Source organism: Peromyscus maniculatus, chromosome 17, assembly GCF_049852395.1.
Source record: "Peromyscus maniculatus bairdii isolate BWxNUB_F1_BW_parent chromosome 17, HU_Pman_BW_mat_3.1, whole genome shotgun sequence".
Classification (NCBI taxonomy): domain Eukaryota; kingdom Metazoa; phylum Chordata; class Mammalia; order Rodentia; family Cricetidae; genus Peromyscus; species Peromyscus maniculatus.
The window spans coordinates 16,575,959-16,599,136 of record NC_134868.1 but is presented as its reverse complement, the minus strand read 5'-3'; the positions used below and the strand labels follow the sequence as shown (position 1 = coordinate 16,599,136).

The 23,178-nt window shown below is 41.0% G+C and overlaps 1 protein-coding gene across 1 annotated transcript; it reads left to right on the top strand.

Moving 5' to 3' along the window:
* The first annotated feature begins 1,547 nt into the window (after positions 1 to 1,547).
* Positions 1,548 to 21,462, top strand: Scrg1 (stimulator of chondrogenesis 1). The gene is made up of 3 exons (XM_006970928.4): positions 1,548 to 1,658; positions 18,488 to 18,740; positions 21,265 to 21,462. Exons 2-3 carry the CDS (start codon positions 18,499 to 18,501, stop codon positions 21,317 to 21,319), a joined length of 297 nt encoding a protein of 98 aa, XP_006970990.2. The 5' UTR covers positions 1,548 to 1,658; positions 18,488 to 18,498; the 3' UTR covers positions 21,320 to 21,462.
* Positions 21,463 to 23,178: the final 1,716 nt, after the last annotated feature.

Here is a 23,178-nt window from a genome sequence, read left to right as displayed (position 1 = left end):
GCTACAGTTCTGTTCCCCAACACCATCCTCATCTCAAATGTCTTTCCACTCACACTATAATTCTTTCATACTGAGATGGGGGTGGGGATCATCATTTCTAATTTTTCTATCACTTTCTCATTAGCTTTCAGGATAAAATTCCAGATTCAGATTTCCACTTTGATGGAATACTTAGCTTTAATTGTCAACATGACACAATGTAGAAATCTCCCAGGAAAAGAATCTCAATTGGGAATTGTCTACATAGAGTTTGTCTGTGGACATATGTGTGTATAATTATCTTTGGTTAATTCATGTAAAAAGACACAGTCTACCATGGGTGGCACTATTCCCTAGGCAAAGGGTCTTGAACTGTATAAGAGTGGAGAAATCAAGTCGAACACAAGCAACCAAGTGAGCATGTGCGCATCCTTTCTTTCTCTTCTTGATTGTGGATGTGAAGTGACTGGCTGCTTGGAGTTCCTGCTGTCTTGACTGTTGTTTTATTTTCATGGACTGAAACCTGAACTGGTGACTAAACAAATCCTTCTTCTCCTCTAAGTTGATTTCTGTCAGGGTACTTCATCCCAACAATAGAACGTAACTAGAGCATGATGTTTGTTATTGGAGGTATTTCAATCACTTACTTCTTCCTATCTCTCTAATTTTATTTCCCAGATCTCTGGTTTCAGCCATACAAAGCTACTTGTCATGCCCAAAGTTGTTGCTGTATCCTTCACCATCGTGATTTTTATTAACAGAACCTGGGATACCCTTTTCTCTGTTCTCTTCCTACATACATCTATTTTTGCTATAATGTCTCTAGTTCCTATAACATTGCTCCTAATTGAGTTTAACAGGCCTAAATGAAAATTGGTTGTGGTGGTATGTGCCTGCAATCCCAGCACTCAGGAGGCTGAGGCAGGAGGATCACTGCAAGTTTGAAGCCAACATGGTCTACATAGCAAAGTCTAGACCAGCCAGGGCTATACAGTGAGACCCGATCTCAACAAACTAACTGAAAGATAGTTAAATAGAGGTTAGAATGTCTAGAATTTTACTGTTTGTTCAAAAATATGCTCCTTTTTTTCTGAGACCCAAATAATTTGCTGTTTATTTATTTATCTTTGCTTTCATCAAATGGGTAAATTATGGAAGAATGAAATATGAACTTGAAAATACCTTTATCAAAATGTTGTAAGTTATATAAATGGTGAGGGACACCATGAGTGGACAAGAGACCCTCGCCTTTCTTCCTAAGTAACATATCCTCTGCTTCATCCCTTCCTCCCTCCACCCACCCCCAAACTTTGCTTAAGGTAAAAGTCCCTCTGTGTTCTTTTTTAAATCCCAAGGTTTCAAATTTTATTGCTCCAAGACTCTGCACCACGGAGGTTCTTGTATAGACTAGTTATTTCCCTCTGTGAAGAAACTGCTTAGTTCATTCTGCTTTGGAAGAGTCGAGAGAGGCAGTTCTTGTCTCTTTCCACTCCCCTTCTCCCCTCCTTCCTGGCTGGAGCAGAGACTGTCAATCCCAGGCAGAGACAAGGCAGACAAAGGTCCATTTGTAAGAAGCCTCCTTCCAACGCCTCCTTTCTCTCTCCTTTGCCCAAACTAGCCGGGGAGCTGGAGCATTTAAGAAGACTCTTCTGCCAATAAGACTGGAAAGAAAGAAAAAGGTATGACATTTTCTCTATGCAAACATTTTATAGCATTTACTCTCTTCTAAACTGCTGCTGTAGATGGGAGCAGAAATGTATGTGTGTGCAGAATGGAGCGGGGGAAGACATGGAGATTGAGGAGTCCTCTGAGGAAATAAATGGTACATGCACTTTGAAAGAGATGGGTCCTGAGAGAAAGCAAAAGAAGCTGGTCAAAACAGGGAAGCAAATGTGGGTCCTTGATGGGGAAAGTCATTGGACCAAATGTTCTAGAAGAGACGATTACTCACTCTCCTTCATTTAATATGCAAATAGACTCTGCATCTAGCCTCCCTGCCTCTCAGAATTAGGTGTGGGTGTTGAAGTACATTAAGAGTGCTCTGTCGATCCCCTACATGAAGTTAACTGCAATGTTAAAGAAAGCAAATGGTTTTGCTTTTAGAAACTACGATTCCTGAAAAGAAACTAGTACTAACGTGCGACACAAAGAGGAAATTCATTGACTGCATCCTTGGTGTTCTCACCATGGAACACAGCACAGAGTCTGCGCATCCAAACCTTGAGATGGAGAGAACACTCTCCCTTCAGGACTTAGAAAAATACTTCTTGAAGGTTTCTTGACTCAGTTACTTGCACGGGCTATGGGAAGCTTTCCCCATGATTGATCCTTTTCTCCTCTGATGAGTTATTGTGGTCAGAAAAAAGAAATTAAAATGCTGCAAGATCGAGTGTTAGCATCATCCCGTAGCATGCTCTGATAAGCCTGAAGGCAGATCTCCTTCAGTGATTATGTAGACTGCTTTCCCAAGACTGAAGGTATCTTCAGGACCTACGCTGCCACGTATGGTACCGGAATTGTTAAGAGGCTTATCCATTTCCCATGCCACTTCTGTTCCTTGGCATTTGAGATATTTCACTTCAGAATCTAACTGTCCTAGCACAACCCCCCTTTAAGACAGCTGATAAGAACAGGAAAGAGTTTTTTAAATAGCTGTTTTCTTTTCCTGTGCCCAGCTAGGACAACAGTGTTAATCTCTCCCAACTATCGTTTTGAAATTTCAAAGTGTCAAACATTCGGGGCTGGAGTTGTCCATCGGGTTTGCAGGCTTACTTCTCTCCTGTTAGTTGTTGACAGACATCTGAAAACGGACCGCTCTTGCAGCCTAATCCATCAACGCTGGTTTATTCCATTGCTCTGGACACCGGTTCCCAGAACTGACATCAGCTGCCTGGGTGAAGGCTCCACCACAACCAGCTGAATGCTTAAACTACATCTCCCTGTTAGTTTTGGCTATTAAACGGCTTAGTTTAGGTTTTGGGTTTTTTGGGTTTTTTTTGTTTTTGTTTTTTTAAATAATGTCTCCATTTAACTCCAGCCATTCAAAAGCTTGCCAAAAACTCTCACAGAACTAAACTTCGAGCGAGGCTCCCTTCCAAATGACAGTGCAATGATTTGGTGCTTATGTGGAAATGCCTTTCTTTGTAATTCTGCGTCCTCTGTGGTGATTTTTTTTTTCCTGACAAAATATATGATGGGTGTATGTAAATGTCTAAGTATACCAATATTGGGTATAAGTGGTATCATACAACATTAGGAACAATATTAAGGTCACCAAATTGAATTTTTTAGAAAACTAGTGTATGACCAACCTCAAAGGCTCTCCTGTTCCTCCAGTTCTACAGTCTTTGACTGAGCTTTCTTGCAAGTTGAATGTTCTCCAGGAAGAATTTTAAGCACATGTACATGGGCTAAAAGAGAAAAAAAAATGGAGAGTAATTTCCTTCAAAATGACCAGTCTTCTCACTTTGGCTGGCATTTGAAAAAACATAAAGTTTTGATGGATTTCCAAGGATCATGGTTGGTGATTCTTGGTTTAAAAAAATAAAAATGACAAATATATTCAGGGAACAAACCAGCCTGGATGCTTTTCCATTTGTTATGTAAGAATTAAAAGTATTTATCTGAACCTAAGTAAAGGAGGAGAAGGCTTCAGTTACAACGTGTAATTTCTAAAGTGTTAAAAAAAAATTAGGAAAAAAAGCCTACCATAGGTGCCTGCCAGGCATGGAACTTTCCATTGCTGTAGACTGAGCCTTGGCCAGAAACACACACTACTTTGTGCCCTGGCACAGATGTGAGGTCCATGGTATGGCAAATACCGGCTTTTCCAGAAATGTATTTGCTCATTCCTTAAGCGAATGTTTCCATTTATTTTCTGAGTCAAGCATTGAATCAGGTGCTGGAGTGATTTAAAAAAAAAAAAAGTTTTTAAGCTTCAGTACTTGTCTTTGTGACGCTGACATCTCTTCTTCAAGCCTCAGACCACCCCACACCCCATTCTTGCCTCTTCTTTTCATGTTCTCCTTGTCAGGTGCGTAGCTCTCACTGCCATCAATAAATATCCTGCTTACTCTCACATGTCTAGGGCCAACCTTGACTTTTTAGGATCATCTTCCTGAATTACTCACCATTTTCATTTAGATATTGTGGTGGTTTGAAGAAAAAAAATGGCCCCCAAAAGGAGCAGAACTATTAGGAGGTGTGGTCTTGTTGGAGGAAGTGTGTCAGTCACTGTGGGGGTGGACTTTGAGCTGTCCTATGCTCAAATTACTCCCAGTGAGACAGACCACTTCCTATTGCCTACAAGATCTAGGACTCTCAGCTACCTCTCCAGCACCATGTCTGCCTGCACACTGCCATGTCCCACCATGATAATGGACTGAACCTCTGAAACTATAGGTGAGCCAGCCCCAATTAAATGTTTTCCTTTATAAGAGCTGCCATGGTCATGGTGTCTCTTCACAGCAATAGAAACCCTAACTAATACAGAAGTTATGTCCATCCCAAATTTAATTATTACCAAAGTATTATTCTTGAAGTTCTATGAAATGGGCTCCTTCCAGTTTTTTTTTTAAAAAGCATGTGTGTGTGTGTGTGTGTGTGTGTGTGTGTGTGTGTGTGTGTACCACAAGTGTGATTTCCCCAGAGTTACAGGCGGTTTGTGAGTTGCTTGACATGGGTGCTGGGAACTAAACTAGGGTCTTCTGTAAGAGCAGGAAATGCTCTTAATTGCATGTCCATCTCTCCAACACCTTTGTATCCTTTTAAAAATATTTATTTTGTTTATTTATGTACATCTGTAATAGAAGCTGGAAGAAACAAGCTTCAGTAAATATCCAGTTCAACACAGGTTTTCTCAGCTTTCCACTCACTGGTCCTTTGAACTTAGACCTATTATTGTCTTGTGACCCTGTGCTTTCCCAATATCCTTCATGGTTTATAATGTCTTTCTCTTGACTTATCATCTGCATAGTACATATATGATTGTGTTTCCCTGGATTTTGCCTCTGGCTCACTTTCTTCTTATTAACATCATTGTGCATGCACCACCAAACTGAATAGAAATCTGCAATGCCCACAACAGTCCTCTCTATACTAAGACACTAATTGGTATTTTATTCTGTTTTTCTTTTTTTTCCTGTATGTTCCATGCATCTATAATGAATAAGTCAGTATTTAGTTATTTTTAAAACTATGTTTGTTTTTTAATGCCATGCTGTGGTGGCACACACTTCTAATCCCAATACTCAGGAGGCAGGCAGATCTCTGAGTGAGAGGTCAGCCTGGTCTACAAAGAGAGTTTTGGGATAGCCAGGACCACACAGAAAAAAACCTACCTTGAAAATGCAAAAACAAACAAACAAAAAACAACCAACAACAACAAAAATGTTTTTTCCCCCAAAAAGGGATGTGTGTGTGTGTGTGTGTGTGTGTGTGTGTGTGTGTGTGTGTGTCACATTGTGCAGGTTCCTTCAGAGGCCAGAAGAGGGCTCAGATCTCCTGGAACTGGAGTTACAGGCAATTGTGAACTACTTGATGTGGATGCTGGGAGTTGAATTCCAGTACTCTGAAAGAACAGTAAAGGATTTTAACTGCTAAATCATCTCTCCAGTCCTAAAAGGCATGTGTTTGTGTATTTGTGTGTGTGTGTGTGTGTGTGTGTGTACATCCAAGGATAACTTATAGGAACCAGTTCTTTCCTTGCACCATGTGTGGGTCCTGGGGATAAAACTCAGGTCAGGTAATCTCTCCCCGGGATAGAATTTGATGGCAAGTGTCCTTATCCACTGAGCCATCTCACCAGCCCAGATTTGTGTCTTATCCAAAGCTTTCCATGATCTGTCACAGCACCACCTCACAGCCAGCTGCCTTGCTCTGCGTTTCTGTAACTCCTGTGTTTAATTTGTACAAGAGCTTCGAATCCAGCTAAGTAATGTCTCGATAGTATCAATACTCAATCACTCCCTGGGTGGCGTTAGTGGTGGAGTCTACCCTCATTATTTTTATTTTCTCGAACTCATCTGGTGTTCTTGGTTCTTCCAACAGTTCTTGTTAGAAAGGAAACACTAAAAATATTTGTTTGGTTAAACAAGATAAACTAGCTTGCTTTTCTTTTCCCTTCTCTGACACAATTATTCAGGAGCTATATTAATGAGTCCCCCAACTAGTGCATCCTGTGACATCCCGCAGGCCCCCCCCTCCCCCATCCTTAGTGCTGATTGTACTTCCTGTGAACACTCTTGCTAGCTTGTTCTTGATCTGGGAATCTACAGTTATCCGACAAAGACATGAAGATCAGGTCTTGGAGAAAACAATCCCAGGTTTTATTTCAGCAGCTGTATTTTATCTAGAACAAAAAAAGAAAAGGGTGATGCCAGAAATAAAAAGAGCAGCCTGAGTGGTTCACTGTGCAGACTTTAATGACTCCTATTTATATTTTGGGATCCAATTGCCACTAATCTTATGCAAGTGACAGAAACCGGAGGATCATACCTCAGTTAAGGGAGGGTAATAGACAAAGCATGACTTTGATAATTTAGCTTAAATATTGAAATTACCAAGGAGGAATGCAGCCGATATTTAGAATCTGTAAGATGTGGGTATCCCCTTCACATTTCTCTAAAGATGGGTTCATACAGTAGGAGCACTAAAGAGTTCTGTTTCTGCTCAATATGGAGTAACAGAAAACAGGCTTTACCTGTTTCACAAAAACAATACAAAATAAAACAAAGGTGTGTGTGTGTGTGTGTGTGTGTGTGTGTGTGTGTGTGTGTGTGAAATGAACATCTGTGGAGATAATGGGTGTTGAGTCAGGAAGGATACTGATCCCTGAGACAAAAGAGGAAAGCCCTAATGTGTCCCCACTACTTCTTAAGACAGCCCCTAGGCTGCAGCTCAGGGAAAGAAAACTCAGAGCCCGGAACTGAGAGTCATCTATGGTGGGATTAAAGGTGTGCACCACCACTGCCCGGCAAGGGTGCCCTTCATATAGCCAAACTCTACCACATAGAACTATGGGTCTTATGGCGTTGAAATGACTGCATGGGTGAATGTATATATTTCTCATTAATTAAATTCTTAAAATATAATTGAGTGATGAAAAATATATACTGAGGTGCTTATAACGTACACATGAGTAAAATGTCTAAACACACACTAAAAGGCAAGACCAAGCCATGGAAACACAAGTGACAGTGATAACAGCAAGATGGCACACTGAGAGGACCTTGTTCTTCCTCATAGAGACACCAATTTAACAATTCCTGAGTTAATTTCCTCTTTGTGAGAAATCCCATAATCAGTAGCATGACTCCTGTCCTCCGGGTGAGTACATACCACATAGAAACAGACAGGAAAGTCTCAACATAATCTGTGCTGCTAGCACAGTGTCCTATGCAGTCGGGAGGGAAGCCCCAGCTCAGCTTTTCCCTGAAGAGTAAAGGAAGGAATTGGATCATGCAGCTAGTCTCCTAACTTTTCTTGGTCCTACCACAGGAGCTGGCTTCTGTCCTTCTTGCTCAGAATGCTAATCGGGTCAGTGTGTACTAGTTCCCAGGGAGCTATACAAAACAAAGAAATATGAAGTCGTTAATCACAGAGCAGGAAGAAAACCAAGAGCACATTTCTTAGGGGATGGCAAGAGTCAGACTATGTATATAACCTTGCATGTGTTCTTGGTGTGATCAAATGGATTAGCTTTGGCTTTGCTTGTCTTTGAGTAGAGCCAAGCATCTGCTACATTCATAGCGACAAAGAAAACACTGAAATTTAAACAAGAGTGCATCCCTGCGGCTCTTGTCCTCAGCAAAACATAGAATAAGTAAGTAAAGAGATCCAGTACCCAGCTTTTACTTGGAGACAGGAGAGTTGGACCACACATCCAACATTCTACCTTCCTGAGAGTTACTCAGGGGATTGGCTCCCATCTCATGCTATGGGATGTCCTGTATGCTGTAAATATATGTTGCTATGATTGATTGATAAATAAAACGCTGATTGGCCGGTAGCCAGGCAGGAAGGATAGTGTAGGTGGGAAAAGGAGGAGGAGAATGCTGAGAGGTAGAAGGCTGAGGCTGAGAGACGCCGCCAGCCGCCGCCATGAAAAGCAAGATACAAGGTACTGGTAAGCCACAAACCACGTGGCAACTTATAGACTAATAGATATGGGTTAATTTAAGATATAGGAACTAGATAGCAAGAAGCCTAAGCCTTTAGGCCAAATAGTTTAAATAATATAAGTGTCTATGTGTTTATTTTGTAAGTGGGCTGCGGGACTGCCAGGGTTTGGTGGGAGCTGGAGAGAAACTCTCCAGCTACAATCTCAGCTGTCTTGAAGCATGGATAAACATATTCTAGAAACCCACAGACAGCTTAGAGCAAAGACAGTTGTTGGGATGAGCACAAAGGTAGAAAACTCACACATGAAGCCCTTCTCTTGTACAAAGCTGATTCATCAAAACTGGGAAAGGTGGTAAGTATTGTTTTATTTGTTTAAGTTGAATGTGCAGGTATTAATATACATACACAAACACACATGTCAATGAAAATGAAAAATAGGGAAACAGAATCCAAGCTAAAGAACAAGATGAAAATCTAGAAATTGATCGTAAGGACAGGGAGATATGCAAATTACTTGACAGAGAATTTAAAATAGCATCACAGGGCTGGAGATTCAGTTGAGAAGTTGCCAAGAGTGCAGGATACTCTTGAAGAGAACCTGAATTCATATTTTAGTGCTTACATGGGCAGCACACAACCTCCTGTAATTTCAGTTCCAGAGGCTCCAACACCCTGTTCTGGCATCCACAGGCATCTGCACACACATCTCTCTCTCTCTCTCTCTCTCTCTCTCTCTCTCTCTCTCTCTCTCACACACACACACACACACACACACACACACACACACACACACACGTAAAAAAATCTTCTTGGCGGGTAGATCTTTTTTATTATGTTAAAATATTTTTAACATAATAAGGTTAAAATGGACATTTGAAATAGAAAGCTACAAATAATTAAACATGTAAGTATGGGAAAATAAGTTCATGAGTCTAAAGATCCAATATTATAAGGGTTAATTCAATTTCAATAAAAATTCCACCAGGGTTTTCCTATAGAAATTGGCAAAGTAAATTCGTGCACAAATACAAAGGACCTAGCCTTGCCAAAACAAACAAACAAACAAACAAACAAAACAACACATAAAGACTTTATGAAAGAACAAAGTTGTAGGGCTTACTCTACCTGAGTCGAAGAATTGTTTCAGGGTGACAGGAATTAAAACTTTAGTTTGGCCAAGCGGTGGTGGCGTACACCTTTAATCCCAGCACTCGGGAGGCAGAGCTAGGCGGATCTCTGTGAGTTCGAGACCAGCCTGGTCTACAGAGCGAGTTCCAGGACAGGCACCAAAACTACACAGAGAAACCCTGTCTTGAAAAACCAGAACAAAACAGGGAGAAAAAAAAAAAAACCGCTTCAGTTTGGAGTAAAAACACACAAGTAGAGGAACTGGAAAAGAATGGACATGGGAAGAAGCCCACATCTATGCAAAAGTGAACATGAGCCTGGGATTGAGTCAGTGAGCAGCATTCTTCCGAGGTTCTCCTCTAGTACCTGCCCAGGGTTTCAGCTCTGACTTTGTACTCATAAATGCCAGTACATTTGACGAAGGCAAAGGAGATTCAGTGGAGAAAAGAAGCAACTTGTTAAACATCTAGTACAGACATTATTGGATAACTACATTAAAAAAAAGTTTTGAATTCATATGATGCACTGCTTACAATGAACTAAAATAGACCCCAAATGTAAAACCAAAACTATAAAACTTGTAGAAAACATAGAAGAAAACCTTTGTGAACTTTGGAAAGGCAATGATTTCTTAGATAAAACAAACAAACAAAACAAAAAACAAAAACGTGATCCATAGAAGAATCAAATACTAAATTATACTTTACCGATTTTGAGAATCTTTGTTCTTTGGAAATCGTTGCTAAGATTAAATTGAAAGACAGATAAAAGCAAATATATCTAATAAAGAACTTATATCCAGAATGTGTGAAGAACTCTCAAGATTTGGCAAGATAAGTCCTGGTTTGCTTTCTGTTGCTGTGGTGAAAACCTTCACCAGAAGCCACTTAGGCAGGCAAGGGTTTCTTTCGTCTAGATAACAGTTCATCCCTGGGGGAAGTCAGCGTACACACTCAAGGCAGAAAGCTAAGGACGGGAACTAAGCGGAACCGCAGAGGAATGCTGCTTACTGGCTTGCCCCAGCCCTATGTTCAGCTGTCTTTCTTGTGCCACCCCCTGGGCCTTCTGCAGGGGAGGGGTTACTGCTCACAGTGGACCGGGCCCTCCGTGTCAATTAACAATCAAGAAGATTCCACACAGATGTAACTACAGGCCAATCGGAAGGAGGCATTTGCTTAACTGAGGCTCCCTCCCCAGTGACTCTGGTTTACATCACATTGCCAAACAAACCAGCACGATAAGCAACCCAGTTACCTTTTTCTGTCTTTTATTTATTTTTCTCCTTTCTCCTCCATTCTTTCTCTTCTTCCTTTTTTGGTGCCTATACTTTGGTAAAAATCAAGGGATTGAAAAACTATGTAAAAATGTTTTAGCATACTTTTTTTTTTGGTATGAGTGCTCTATCTGCGTGTTATGCCTGCAGGCCAGAAGAGGGCATCAGATCCCATTGTAGATGGTTGTGAGCCACCATGTGGTTACTGGGAATTGAACTCAGGACCTCTGGAAGACCTACCAACGCTCTTAACTGCTAAGTCATCTCTCCAGCCCAACATACTTTTTTAAAAACAGGGTTTCACTGATTTTTTGCTTGGCTATATAGCATACATAGCCTTAATGTGTTGATCCATCTACCTTGCCTCCCTAGTATTGTGATTACGGCACACACAACCATGCCCAGCCATAATCCAATTTTTTTTTTTTTTTTTTTTTTTTTTTTTTTTTTTTAGATGAGCAACAGAATTGAAATGCAATTTGTTTTTTTTTTTTTAAATGTTTTTAATTTTCTGGAGCTGAGGACCGAACCCAGGGCCTTGTGCTTGCTAGGCAAACGCTCTGCCACTGAGCTAAATCCCCAACCCCTGTTTTGTTTTTCAAGACCGGGTTTCTCTGAATAGCTCTGGCTGTCCTGGGATTCCCTCTGTAAACCAGGCTCACCTTGAACTCGGAGATCCGCCTGCCTCTGCTTCCCAAGTGCTAGATTAAAAGCGTGCGCCGCCACTGTCCTGAAATGTAATTTTTACAATTTTATTTATTTATTTATTTATTTATTTATTTATTTATTTATTTATTTATTTTGGGGTGGGACCATCAGAGCACAGCCTACAAGAGTCAGTTCTCTCCTTCCACTGGGTAGGTCCCAAGGCTTGGTGACAAACACTTTCATCTGCTGAGGCATCTCACCAGCCTGGGAACATACTCTTCACCAAAAAAACACACCAGAAAAAAAAAAAATGATTGCCTGAAAAGAGACTCAACATCAACAGTGAATAAGAAATGGCAATATTCAGTACATCATCCAACTACTCAAGGGATGTATGTTCAAATAACATACCTGATGAAGAACTTATATCCAGAATATATGAAGAGTTCTGTTGAAGTCCATCTGGGTTTCCTGGTGGCTTTGCCCAGCAGGTCTGCATAAAGAGGATGATTGGACCACAGGCCTGAGTATCAGGTGTTTGGAAGGGTCTACACTTGGCTGTATCTCATAAGGGGGAGGTCTTTGCTCTTCCCCTGGGCATTATGATAAAAAGCCCTTTGGAATAAAGTTCAGGGCTGGTGGGTTTGGACCCAGGCCCTCCCGAGAAAAAAAAAAAAAAAAGAAATGGCAATATAAACCAACGAGATACCATTATATGCGAGTTAAAATGCCTAAGGTGTGAAGCATGACCAAACCAGGAGGTGGAGGCTGTGGAGATACCGCAGAGCTGGTGGGAATATAAAACTACTACAGAACTACTTCATAAAAGTTTGATTTTAGTTTGGGGCTGGGGATTTAGCTCAGTGGTAGAGCGCTTGCCTAGCAAGCACAAGGCCCTGGGTTCGGTCCTCGGCTCCAGGGGAAAAAAAAGTTTTATTTATTTATTTATTTATTTATTTATTTATTTATTTACTTTCAAGATAATAAAATCTGTTTCTCTGTGTAGCTTTGGTGCCTGTCCTGGATCTTGCTCTGTATCCCAGGCTGGCCTCGAACTCACAGAGATTCACCTGCTGGCCTCGTACTCACAGAGATTCACCTGGCTCTGCCTACCGAGTTCTAGCATTAAAGGCCTGTGCCACCACTGCCCGGCCCTGATTGTTTATTTAAAAGTAAAAATATACTAGGACTGGGGCAATAGCTCTGCTGATCGAGTGCTTGCCATGTAAACACAGTAACTTGACCTGAGTCTGAACCCCAGAACCCATGTGGGAAAGAAAGAAGTCATGCACGGCAATGCATGCTTGTAATTTTATCACTGGGGAGGTGGAGATCAGAGGCCCATTGGAGCTCCCTGGCCAGCCAGCCTAACTGACTTACAAGCCCCAGACCCAATGAGAGATCCTGTCTCAAGAACCTAGGTGGGGGCTGGAGAGCTGGCTCAGCAGTTAAGAGCACTCGGTGCCCTTGGAGCTGGGCACGGTTGTGTGTGCCGTAATCACAATACTAAGAAGGTGAAGGTAGATGGATCAATACATTAAGGCTGTGTATGCTATATAGCAAGTTCTAGGCCAAGCAAAAAACAGTGAAATCCTATCTTTAAAAAAGTGTGCTAACTATTTGTAATAGCCAGAACCTGGAAACAACCTAGATGCCCATCAACGGAAGAATGGATGAAAAAAATGTGGTACATATACACAATGGAGTACTACTCAGCAGAGAAAAACAATGAAAGCATGAAATTTGCAGGCAAATGGATGGAACTAGAAAAAATCATCCTGAGTGAGGTAACCCAAACCCAGAAAGACAGTTATGGTATGTACTCACTCATTGGTGGATTCTAGATATAAAATGAACAATCAGACCACAACCCATAGAACCATAGAGGCTATATATATAGCATGGAGGTCCCTAGGACGACTGTGGCATATAATAAATCTCAGTTTTACTCAATTATTGAAAAAAATAGCCAAATGAATGGAAACACATGAACTATGAACCAAAGACTGAGGGGCTCCCAGCTGGATCAGGCCCTCTGAATAGGTGAGACAGTTGATTGGCTTGATCAGTTTGGGAGGCATCTAGGCAGTGGGACCAAGTCCTGTGCTCATTCCATGAGTTGGCTGTTTGAAACCAGGAACTTATGCAGGGACACTTGGCTTAGTCTGGGAGGAAGGGACTGGACCTCCCTGGACTGATTCTACCAAGTCGATCACAGTCCTCGGGGGAGGACTTGTCCTGGAGGAGGTGGGAATGGAGGGTGGGCTGGGGGTAAGGGGAGGGCGTGGGAGGGGGGAGAATAGGGGAACCCATGGCTGATATGTAGAACTGAATGGTATTGTAAAATAAAAAATACATATCACAAAAAAAAAAAAAAAGAATGAACGCATGTGCATTCATTCATCTGTACCATACACACACAATAGTAAAATAAAAACCAAGTTTTAGAAAATACAAACAGTAAAACTATATCTGTACCAAAAAAAAAAAAAAAAAAAAAGTGTGCTAAAACATTTTTACATAGTTTTTCAACCCCTTGATTTTTCCAAAGAATCTTGCTCAGTTCTCAGCACCCATATGGTGGCTCACGAACATTCATAAATACAGTTCCAGGGCATCCAACAGGTATGCACGTGGTACATACACATACAGGCATACAGGCAAAACATACACATAAAGTAAAATAAATTAACAAAAAGAAGAGCCAAGCTGGATGGTTCCTGAGGAATGACACCAAGGTTGAACTATGGCCTCCACCATCCAAGCCAGCCAGCCAGCTAGTCCACATGTCCATATTTGCCCAAGAGTAGTAAATGCCCTGATCTTACAAAGACTCGTACGGAAGTGTTCTCAGTACTTTCATTATGACCATCCCAAATTGAAAATGACGCAAATGTTCATTGGCAGGCAAATAGATAGACAATGCGTAGTACACACAATGGAATGCTTAGCAATAAAACATCTAAACCTCAAAACTACTGCGCTGAGATAACCCACATAAAAGATTGTATGGTTTCATATTTACTATTTTATATCAAATTCTAGACTATGGATATTATCTGTGGCTTCAGAAAGCACATCAGTGGTTGCTGGATGGGATGGGTCACAAGGAGGGATGGACAATAAAAGGATGTGGGGAAACAGGGGCAATTCTATGATTAATGTCTTGACTGTAGTGGTGGCTTAATGGGAAAAACATATACCCAAACTTAACAAACTATGTTTGAAGTATTTCCAGTTTATCGTATGTCAACTTCACTTCAAAAAAGCTGTAAAACAACAACAACAACAACAACTTTACCCAATGAGTGGAACCCATTAGTTCTACACAAATACTTCCTTAAAGATTGATGGCTGTGATTTTTTTTTTTCCTGCCCCATTAGTAAAGGTTCTCAGTGTGATGGCTCCAGTCTTGAAAAGCAAAAAGTGTCAGGGATGACAAGGTCTTGTTTTTAAAAAACTACATCTCCTGGCGATTAGAGAAGGTATTGCAGCAGTTGAGAATGAGAGCACCTCATAGCATTCACATTTTAACCATGTGAATACCGTAGGTGTGATGGCACACACACGTGCAATGCCAGCAGTTTCGTGGTGGGGACGGGAAGATCAGGAGTTCAAGCCCAACCCTGCAACTACGCAGGCCCAGAGCCAGGGTGATGTGTTGCCCCACCCCGACATCCACCTCACTTGTGATCTGCTGGAGCACGTGAAGGGACCAGTCCTGCAGACCCAAAGCTGCAGGGTCTCCACAGCACAGGGTAACAGCAGGATAACCAGGAGGAGTCCCAGTGAGGGCCCAGCATAGATGATAGTGTAGCAGACACCAGAGGCCTTGAACCGGACCAGTGACTCTGCAATGAACACTTGCAAGTACACACTTGTGGTCAGCATGGGTTATGTGAGACTCTATCTCAAAACAAAACAAAAGTAAAAATAAGTATGAATTTTAATCTATGATCTGTGAAAAGTCCATTTGAACGTTACAATATACATATATATGCTAGATTGTGATACACTGTGGAACTAATGTCTCGCTCTATTAAATCAGAGACTGTATAAATAGATCTCATTGTTGTCATTTCTTTTAATATTTAAGAATTAGGAATGCCCAATTTTAAAAATTACAAGCCAGGTCAAAGGTAACTAACTCAAATTAGAATATGAAATAAAATCTGAAACTTTTAGGAATATGATTTTTATTCTCTAAATTTAACAAAAAAAAAAAAATCAGTCTTTATCCAAAATTTCTTATCTTACCTAAGATGAGTTACTCATAAGCTGTATCGAGTCATTGGAGATCTCTTACTTTTAATCTCCTTTCAGCAATACTGTTTTCTTTCAAAGTACAAGACTCGGACAAACACGCACATGTCCACTCTTGTCCCGTGTGTGTGTGTGTGTGTGTGTGTGTGTGTGTGTGTGTGTTGTGTAAATGGCTATAGATAATGAGAACAGAAGGAGAACAGAAGAGAGGAAAAAGAGGTCATAAGGAAGGGTCGAGGGAAGAAGACGGTAATAGAATATATAAAATAAGGCAGAAAGGGGCATGGGAGGGAGAGTACAGGAATGGAGGACGGAAGTGTACACAGGGTGGGGGAGGGGAAGAGAAGGGTACAAAGCGAGTGTGTATGAGAACACCACACTGAAACCAATTGCTCCGTGTGTTAATGAAAAACAAATATTCTTTTTATTTCTGGATTTTTATTTGACTTTGTAGTAAAGAAGAAACAGTAGGTATCTTCAGCCATTAAAATTCACAAGTGACTAAATGCCTCCTGCTCAAACCCCCTGGGGTTGTGTTCCCAGGAGCCCACCCACTGAGATCACTCTCCGATCCATACACTCTTTCCTATTTGGTCTTTTGTCTCACTAGGTTATGATATTTTTATTTTGTAGAAGAGACTCATGGACAGTAGAGCATCATAGTCTAAAATGTTTCTTTTATTCCTCCTTCCTTTTATTTATTCTTTGTGTCTTTCACATCATGAATCTCCATCCCATTCATTTCCCTATCCCTTGGTATCCACCCTTGCAAACTGCACCCGCCCCCACAAAAAAAATAAAATAAAATAAATTTAGGAGAAAAAAAAAAAGAGAGAAGGAAAAGATCAATCTCATCATGGAAGCTGTGGTGTGACACAGTGAGTCACGCAGTAAACCCTTTGGTCCATATATCTTTACTTGCAAGTGTTCCTTGCAGAGAGTCATTGGTCTGGTCCAAGGCCTCTGGTTTCTGCTACACTATCAATGCTGGGACCTCGCTGGAGCTCCTCCTGGTTATCCTGCTGTTGCCCTGTGCTCTGGGAATTCTGCAGCTTTGGGTCTGCAGGACTGGTCCCTTCATGTGCTCCAGCATAACACAGATGGGGTGGATGCTGGGGTGGGCCAACGTATCACCCTGGTTCTGGGCCTGGGTAGTTGCAGGGTTGGTCAGTCCACCAGCTCTCCCTTGTCCTCATCACCAGGGTGAGCTCTCCAGCATTGTCTTGTCTGGTTGACTCTTGCAGCATCATGAGGTAGGGACCATTTTCCCCACTGCTGTGGCTGATGAGGGGCAGGGCCGCTCTCCTTATGACCTCAAGGCCAATTCTCCCACTTGCCTCAGGCATTTTTTGGGTGCAGGTAGGGGGTGGGGTGGCACATGCCTTTAATTCCAGCATTCAGGAGAGACGGGCAGATCTCTGAGTTCGAGGCCAGCCTGATCTATAAAGTGAGTTCCAGGACAGCCAGGGCTACACAGAGAAACCCTGTCTTAAGAAAACGAATGTCCTTAAAGTGCCATGTGCAAAGAGATGTGCCGTTATTGGCCTTCCTTCTTTGCCAGGAAGACACACTGGCATGTTAGCAAAGTGCAGTGTTCCATGTGCATGGCTGTGGATGCTAATTCTGAATTCTATACTATGCCGTTATCCCTCCTTGACTACAATAAGCTCCGCTCCCTTCAGGTCCAACACAGAACCTAGAGGAGACTGGTTACAGACATGACGACTATCCCAGTCTTGCAGAACCACTATTAAATCACCTCCTGAGGAACTAGACTTGTTGGTATGGCCATGAAGGTTCAAACCAAGACCAGTGGGTAGGAGCTAAGGAAAAGGATTTCACAGTAAGTGAAATGATAGAATTACATCAACAGAGTACGTTCCACTTAGCAGTTTCCCGTCGTCGGTGGTCATGGCCATACTAGATGATTAAGAAAGAATTCAAGCCTCCATTTTCAATTGCAGATAAGTTGTCTATGTGGGTAAAAATTAGAAAGAAAAAACAATAAGAGGTTGTAACAAGAATGAGTCCGAAGAATAATTCCGGATATATTTATAGACTGTTATCTGTGAATATTGGTATAAATAAGTTTTTTGTCTCTGTCGGGTGGCACCTAAGTTCTTTGATAATGTTATGGTTCCATAACACAGGAAACACCAAGTTCAGTGGGAATCCTAGTCATTCTACAAAGGTCTATGAGCTTATATTATCTTAAAAGCTGTTGTTCCTAAGTGACTACACATAAAAAAAAAAATGTGTGACTTTGGGTACCTTATTAAACGCAGATTCTCCCCCTTGGTAGTTCTCGTTCAATACTTTTTCTTGTGTGTGTGCACAGGTATGCACTCACTGGTGCACATATGAGTGAGCACAGGTACATGCACGCCATGGCACCCGTGTGGAAGTCAGAGGGCCAGAGGTTTTCTTTGTGGAGTTTTTCTCTCACTGTCTGCCTCGTTGCCACAGATCTCTGCTGGTTTTGCAGCTGGGCTGTGTGCTCCAGGCTAGCTGGTCCATGGCTTTTGAGCCATTTGCCTGTCTCTTCCTTCCATCTCATCAAAGGAGTGCTGGAATCACAGATGCATGCTAACACCCTTGGCGGCTTCTTACAGGGCTCCCAGGGGCTGACCTCAGGTCCTCAGGCTTGTGTGGCTGGTATCTTGACCCATTTCCTTGAGCTTCACTTTTTTACCACCACTACCACCCCAGACAGGGTTTCTCTGTGTAGCTTTGGAGCCTGTCCTGGAACTCACTCTGTAGACCAGGCTGGCCTTGAACTCACAGAGATCCTGGCTCTGCCTCCCAAGTGCTGGGTTTAAAGGCGGGTGCCACCTCCGACCAGCCCTTCACTATTTTTTTAAGTGGTGTCCAGACATTTGAATTTTTAGACAAGTGTTTCAAATAAAAAAATGTAAGCGGTCAGAAAGTTACACTGTGAGAAACACAAAGAGCATGGAAAGGAATAACTCTCCTCATATCCAAATTTATGACAGCATGCAAAATTTGATGTTCAGGCGAATCCCACCTTTTAAACAACAAATGCTGACCTATTTTTGTTTGTTATTCTATCTCAGGAACAAAAGCCATGATGAAATCTGTGGTGCTTGTCACCCTGGGGCTAACTTTGCTGTTAGGAACCCACGCCATGCCTTCAAGTCGCCTTTCTTGCTACAGAAAGATGCTAAAAGATCGCAACTGTCACAGCCTTCCAGAGGGCAGGTCGGATCTGACGCTGATCGACACAAACGTCCAGCATCATTTCTGGGACGGGAAGGGATGTGAGATGATCTGTTACTGCAATTTCAGTGAACTGCTCTGTTGCCCAAAGTAAGGAAATGAAATTTCAAAGTGTGTTACTATATTTGTAGAAAAAGCCTCTTAAAAGATCATCTTTTATTGTCTTATGCTTTTCCAAATGATTAATTTGTAAATAAGTATCTTCACCTTGCAGCACTGGTATGAAGATAAATTTCTCAGTGAGTTCTCTACACAAATCTTTAAAACATGTACTTTGAAAATCTACATAAATGTATATAATATCGTATGGGCAACTTTAACATTTTTAGCACTATTCTGTATTTATTTATAAGGTTGTTTCAATTATTTTGTTTTATTGTGATTATAAAAACAACCCAGAAGCACATTTTTTCAGTTTTTTTAATGTTGTAGAAATGTAACATTCAATGAAAGTTTATTATGTACCAATGATAGTAATAAAGCCTTTGTAGATACTAATAAATTTTACCCACTCAATAGACTCCGTGGTTCAGTTACCATGGGTTTTTTGTTTGTTTGTTTTGTTTTAAGACAAGAGCTCAGCTATAGCTCAAGCTGGCTGGAACTTGTTATATAGACCAGGCTGACCTTGAGACCTTGAAAACTCCTGGCAATCCTCCTCCCTGAGCCTCCGAAGTGCTGGGGTCACAGCATGAGGTACCAGGCCTGGCTTAGAGCAGCTTCAGAATTGGGTTTGCTGAAATTAATTACTCTCGTAAGTAAACTCAAATCTCAGTTGTTTTCAGAACCATTCAAGTTGTGTAGCATTCTTGTTGATAAACTGTGATACAGTTGTGCAGGCAAGAAGATCGGAGGTGGAGGCTAGCCTGTGCTACACAGTGAGACTGTCACAAACACCAAAAACAAAGCTTAAATGAAGATGTGAAAAATAATACCTTAACCTGTTAAAGTCTATGTTCAGTTCTTACAACAACAAACATCTATTGGTAAAATAAATGAACCTCGAAGTTGACATTGTAACATTGAAAAACAACTAATTGGGTTGGGGACTTAGTGGTAGAGCGCTTGCCTAGCAAGCGCAAGGCCCTGGGTTCGGTCCTCAGCTCTAAAAAAAAAAATTAATTTTTCTTTTAGATTAAACAAGTTAATGAACAGCATCAAGTAAATAACTGGGACAGAAAATGTCAGTAAGGACCATGGGAGGATTTTCCAGCTCCATATATAAGTTAATTAAAAATTAAAAACAATTTACATTTTGGAAAATTGGTATATGTTAATTAAAAAATAACAATGAGAGATTTAATCAATAGTTTTAGTTCTTGATTTTAAGATTATTTTCTTTTGATTAAAGACTGTTTCAAATGCTATAATCTTGGACATTTAATACTGTTTCAAATTGCTTTCAACATCTGACATATTTTCAGCCTTCTAAGAAACCTGTAAGGTAGAAAGGGCAGATATAAGACTCTTCCTGAGGGAAGACAGGCTGAAGTGACCGGTGACACCTCATGTAACTAGCTAATGTGACTGTGGAGACAAAAACCAGATTCAGACCCAGCTGGTTCACAAAGTGAGGTTTCCGGAGCAGTGTGTGTGTTGAGTGCACACCTACCCCGGGACCCTAGTGCAGACCAACTGAATCAGAGGTTGCGCAGGGCAGGCCCTGCCATTGGAGGTCAACAAGCCCTCGGGTGGTTCGCAAGCACCATGAAGTTTCAGAAACACTGTACTACACAGTGCAAGAACCTGTGTTAATTAACCCCATGAAACACGTTTCTATGCTGTAGAAATTAAGTGCCAATCAATATTAAAATGCTTTTTTTCATTATTGGATGAGTAAATCAATTTATTGCAGTGGGCTTATATTTTCTGATATAACTTTGTGATTATTACTGTTACATTTAAATAGAGGTATAAATATACAGAAACCATTTCTCCTTAACTTTGAGATTTCTTTTTTCAGTAGCGACAGAATCACTTTGCAAAGTGTGTTTCTAGTAAATCAGAATCATAACACCCTGTACATACAATTTTATACTATTCCATGCATTTTTTTCATGTTACCTTATACTAGCCTTTCTACCCAAGAAGATAAGAATAGCTTTTAGAACACTTTTATTGTATAAAATTTGAAGCTGAGATATTTGGATTAAATATAACAAAATAATGAATTAAATATAAGAATAAATTTAATAAAATTTAAAAATAGTCAGATAAATATTTAAATAAATATAAATATTTTAAAATTTGTTTAATGGTTTTCTAAGTAATGTTTACTGATCCTTCTCTTCTTACTCCCAAATTTAAACTTCATAACCCATCTCCACATCAGAGTGAACTCTTTTGGATAAGGCTTTGAAATTATCCATTGTTCCCTTTTACTTAGACAAATAATAGCATAACATCCATGGTAAATGGGTGGAAGAAAACGCAGTTACCTTTTTGGTCTTTGGGGCTCCTGTGGGAAATCCTCCCACTCATCCTTTTGTATTTGGTTCACCTACAATGAGTAGTCTTATCTGAAACCCTGGGAAGCCCTGTCCACTTTCAATCCAGAAAAGACTAACATACCCCTCAGTTTCCGGCTGAGTTTAACTGGTGTTCTTTCTTTCAGAGACGTCTTCTTTGGATCGAAGATCTCCTTTGTGATCCCCTGTAACAATCACTGAGGATCTGCATGCCTTCCGGAGAAATCGGTCCCTAACTTCCCACAAACTTCATTATATAGTTACAGTTCTGACTTCCACCCAGCATATGAAAGCACAGATTGTATAAACCTGGCTACAGCGGCAATAAAAGTTATTTCCATTTGGCTTGTCTCTGTTAGCACTGATTAAAATGTTTGGCTAGAAGACTGTTATTTAGGAGGAGTTCACTACATTCAATAAGAGTCCTGTCCCCCAATGGATAGCCACAATCCTGATTCGAAGACAGAAAACTTTGGTTGTTAATTGTGAGTTTTGACCAGGCAAATTGAACATAGAGAACCAGATAATAAATGAACTTATTGGAAGGGAAGCTACACATTTTTTTACTAAAAAGGAAAAGAAGAACCCATCCTTAAGTATTATTACATATGCTTCATCTTTAAGTACATTTTAATTTTGCTGTTATGAAAAAAAAAACCAGTAATAACAACAACAACAAAAAAAACACCTTAAAGGTAATATTGTTAGCTCCATTTTTCTAACTCGAGTTTAAGATATACAACAAGCCAAAGCAGGATTTGAATGCCATTCAAACATACAGTTGTATCCTTAAGATCATGATATATTTGCCTGAAGTATCATTATTTTTAAGAATTAAAAAAAGTGCTTTAATCCCAGCACTTGGGAGGCAGAGGCAGGCGGGTTCCTGGAAACCCAGGAACAGAGCGAGTTCCAGGAAAGGCTCCAAAGCTACACAGAGAAACCCTGTCTCGGAAAAAAAAAATTAAAAGGTGCACTTTAAAAGACACAGAGAGAGCTGGCGTGTGACTCGGTTGGTAGATGCCTGGCAGTATGCAGAGCGCCGGGGGTCAAACCCCAGTACTACACAAATTAAATTTGCTAATCGACAGTTGCAAATTCAGCTGTAGCCAGGCAGAAATTCTGTTCCCTCGGGCACCGGCTCTATCACAGCTGCTAAAAGGGACTTTATCTAGATCTTTATCCCTCTAGAGAACTCAGGATTCAAAGGCTGAGGCGACAATCTGCTCCCTCAGAGAAGCTGAAGAGCAAGTATCGAACCTTCTCTCCTTGCTCCTCCTGCTCAGCCCCCCACACTTAAGAACCTAGCTACACGTGGTTCCCCCCCACCACTTCCTGTCAGCTAATTGCTGACTCAGCCTCTTGCCCCCAGGTTAATTTTATTTAATCAAACAAATGTAACCCGTCTTTGCATCATTAAACAAATGTTCCACAGCATAAATGAATCTTAATGAATATCCCACAACAGGATATAGTGGCCCATGCCTTCGATCCCAGCACTGGGAACAGGAAGCAAGAAAGATCCCAAGTTTAAGTTTAAGGACATTCTCAGCTATGTAGACAATTTGAGTCCAGCTACACAGGACCTTACTTAAGAAGAAGAAGGAGGAGAAGGAGAGGGAAAAAGAGAGAGAGAGAGAAAGAAAGAGAGAAAGAAAGAAAGGAATGAAGGGAAGGGAAGGGAGGGGAGGGGAGGGGGGAAGGGGAGGGGAGGGGAGGGGGGAAGGGGAGGGGAGGGGAGGGGAGGGGAGGGGAGGGGAGGGGAGGGGAGGGGAGGGGAGGGGAGGGGAGGGGAGGGAAGGAAGGAAGGAAGGAAGGAAGGAAGGAAGGAAGGAAGGAAGGAAGAAAGAAAGAAAGAAAGAAAGAAAGAAAGAAAGAAAGAAAGAAAGAAAGAAAGAAAGAAAGAAAGAAAGAAAGAAAGAAAGAAAGAAAGAAAGAAAGAAGAAATTTTCTAATTGTGAGGAGACAGCTTTGGGGTTTAATCTTCTATTTTAAAATATAAGTGTGGACTCATAGTAACCAAAAAAGTTAATTTCAGGAACATCCATTTTATAAAAGCA

What these genes read in the sequence shown, in the direction of transcription:
- Scrg1 (XM_006970928.4), top strand. Translation starts at nt 18,499, where the DNA reads ATGATGAAATCTGTGGTGCTTGTCACCCTGGGGCTAACTTTGCTGTTA. An exon ending in GAACTGCTCTGTTGCCCAAA is followed by an intron (nt 18,741 to 21,264) that starts GTAAGGAAATGA and finishes TCTTTCTTTCAG; the next exon opens with AGACGTCTTCTTTGGATCGA.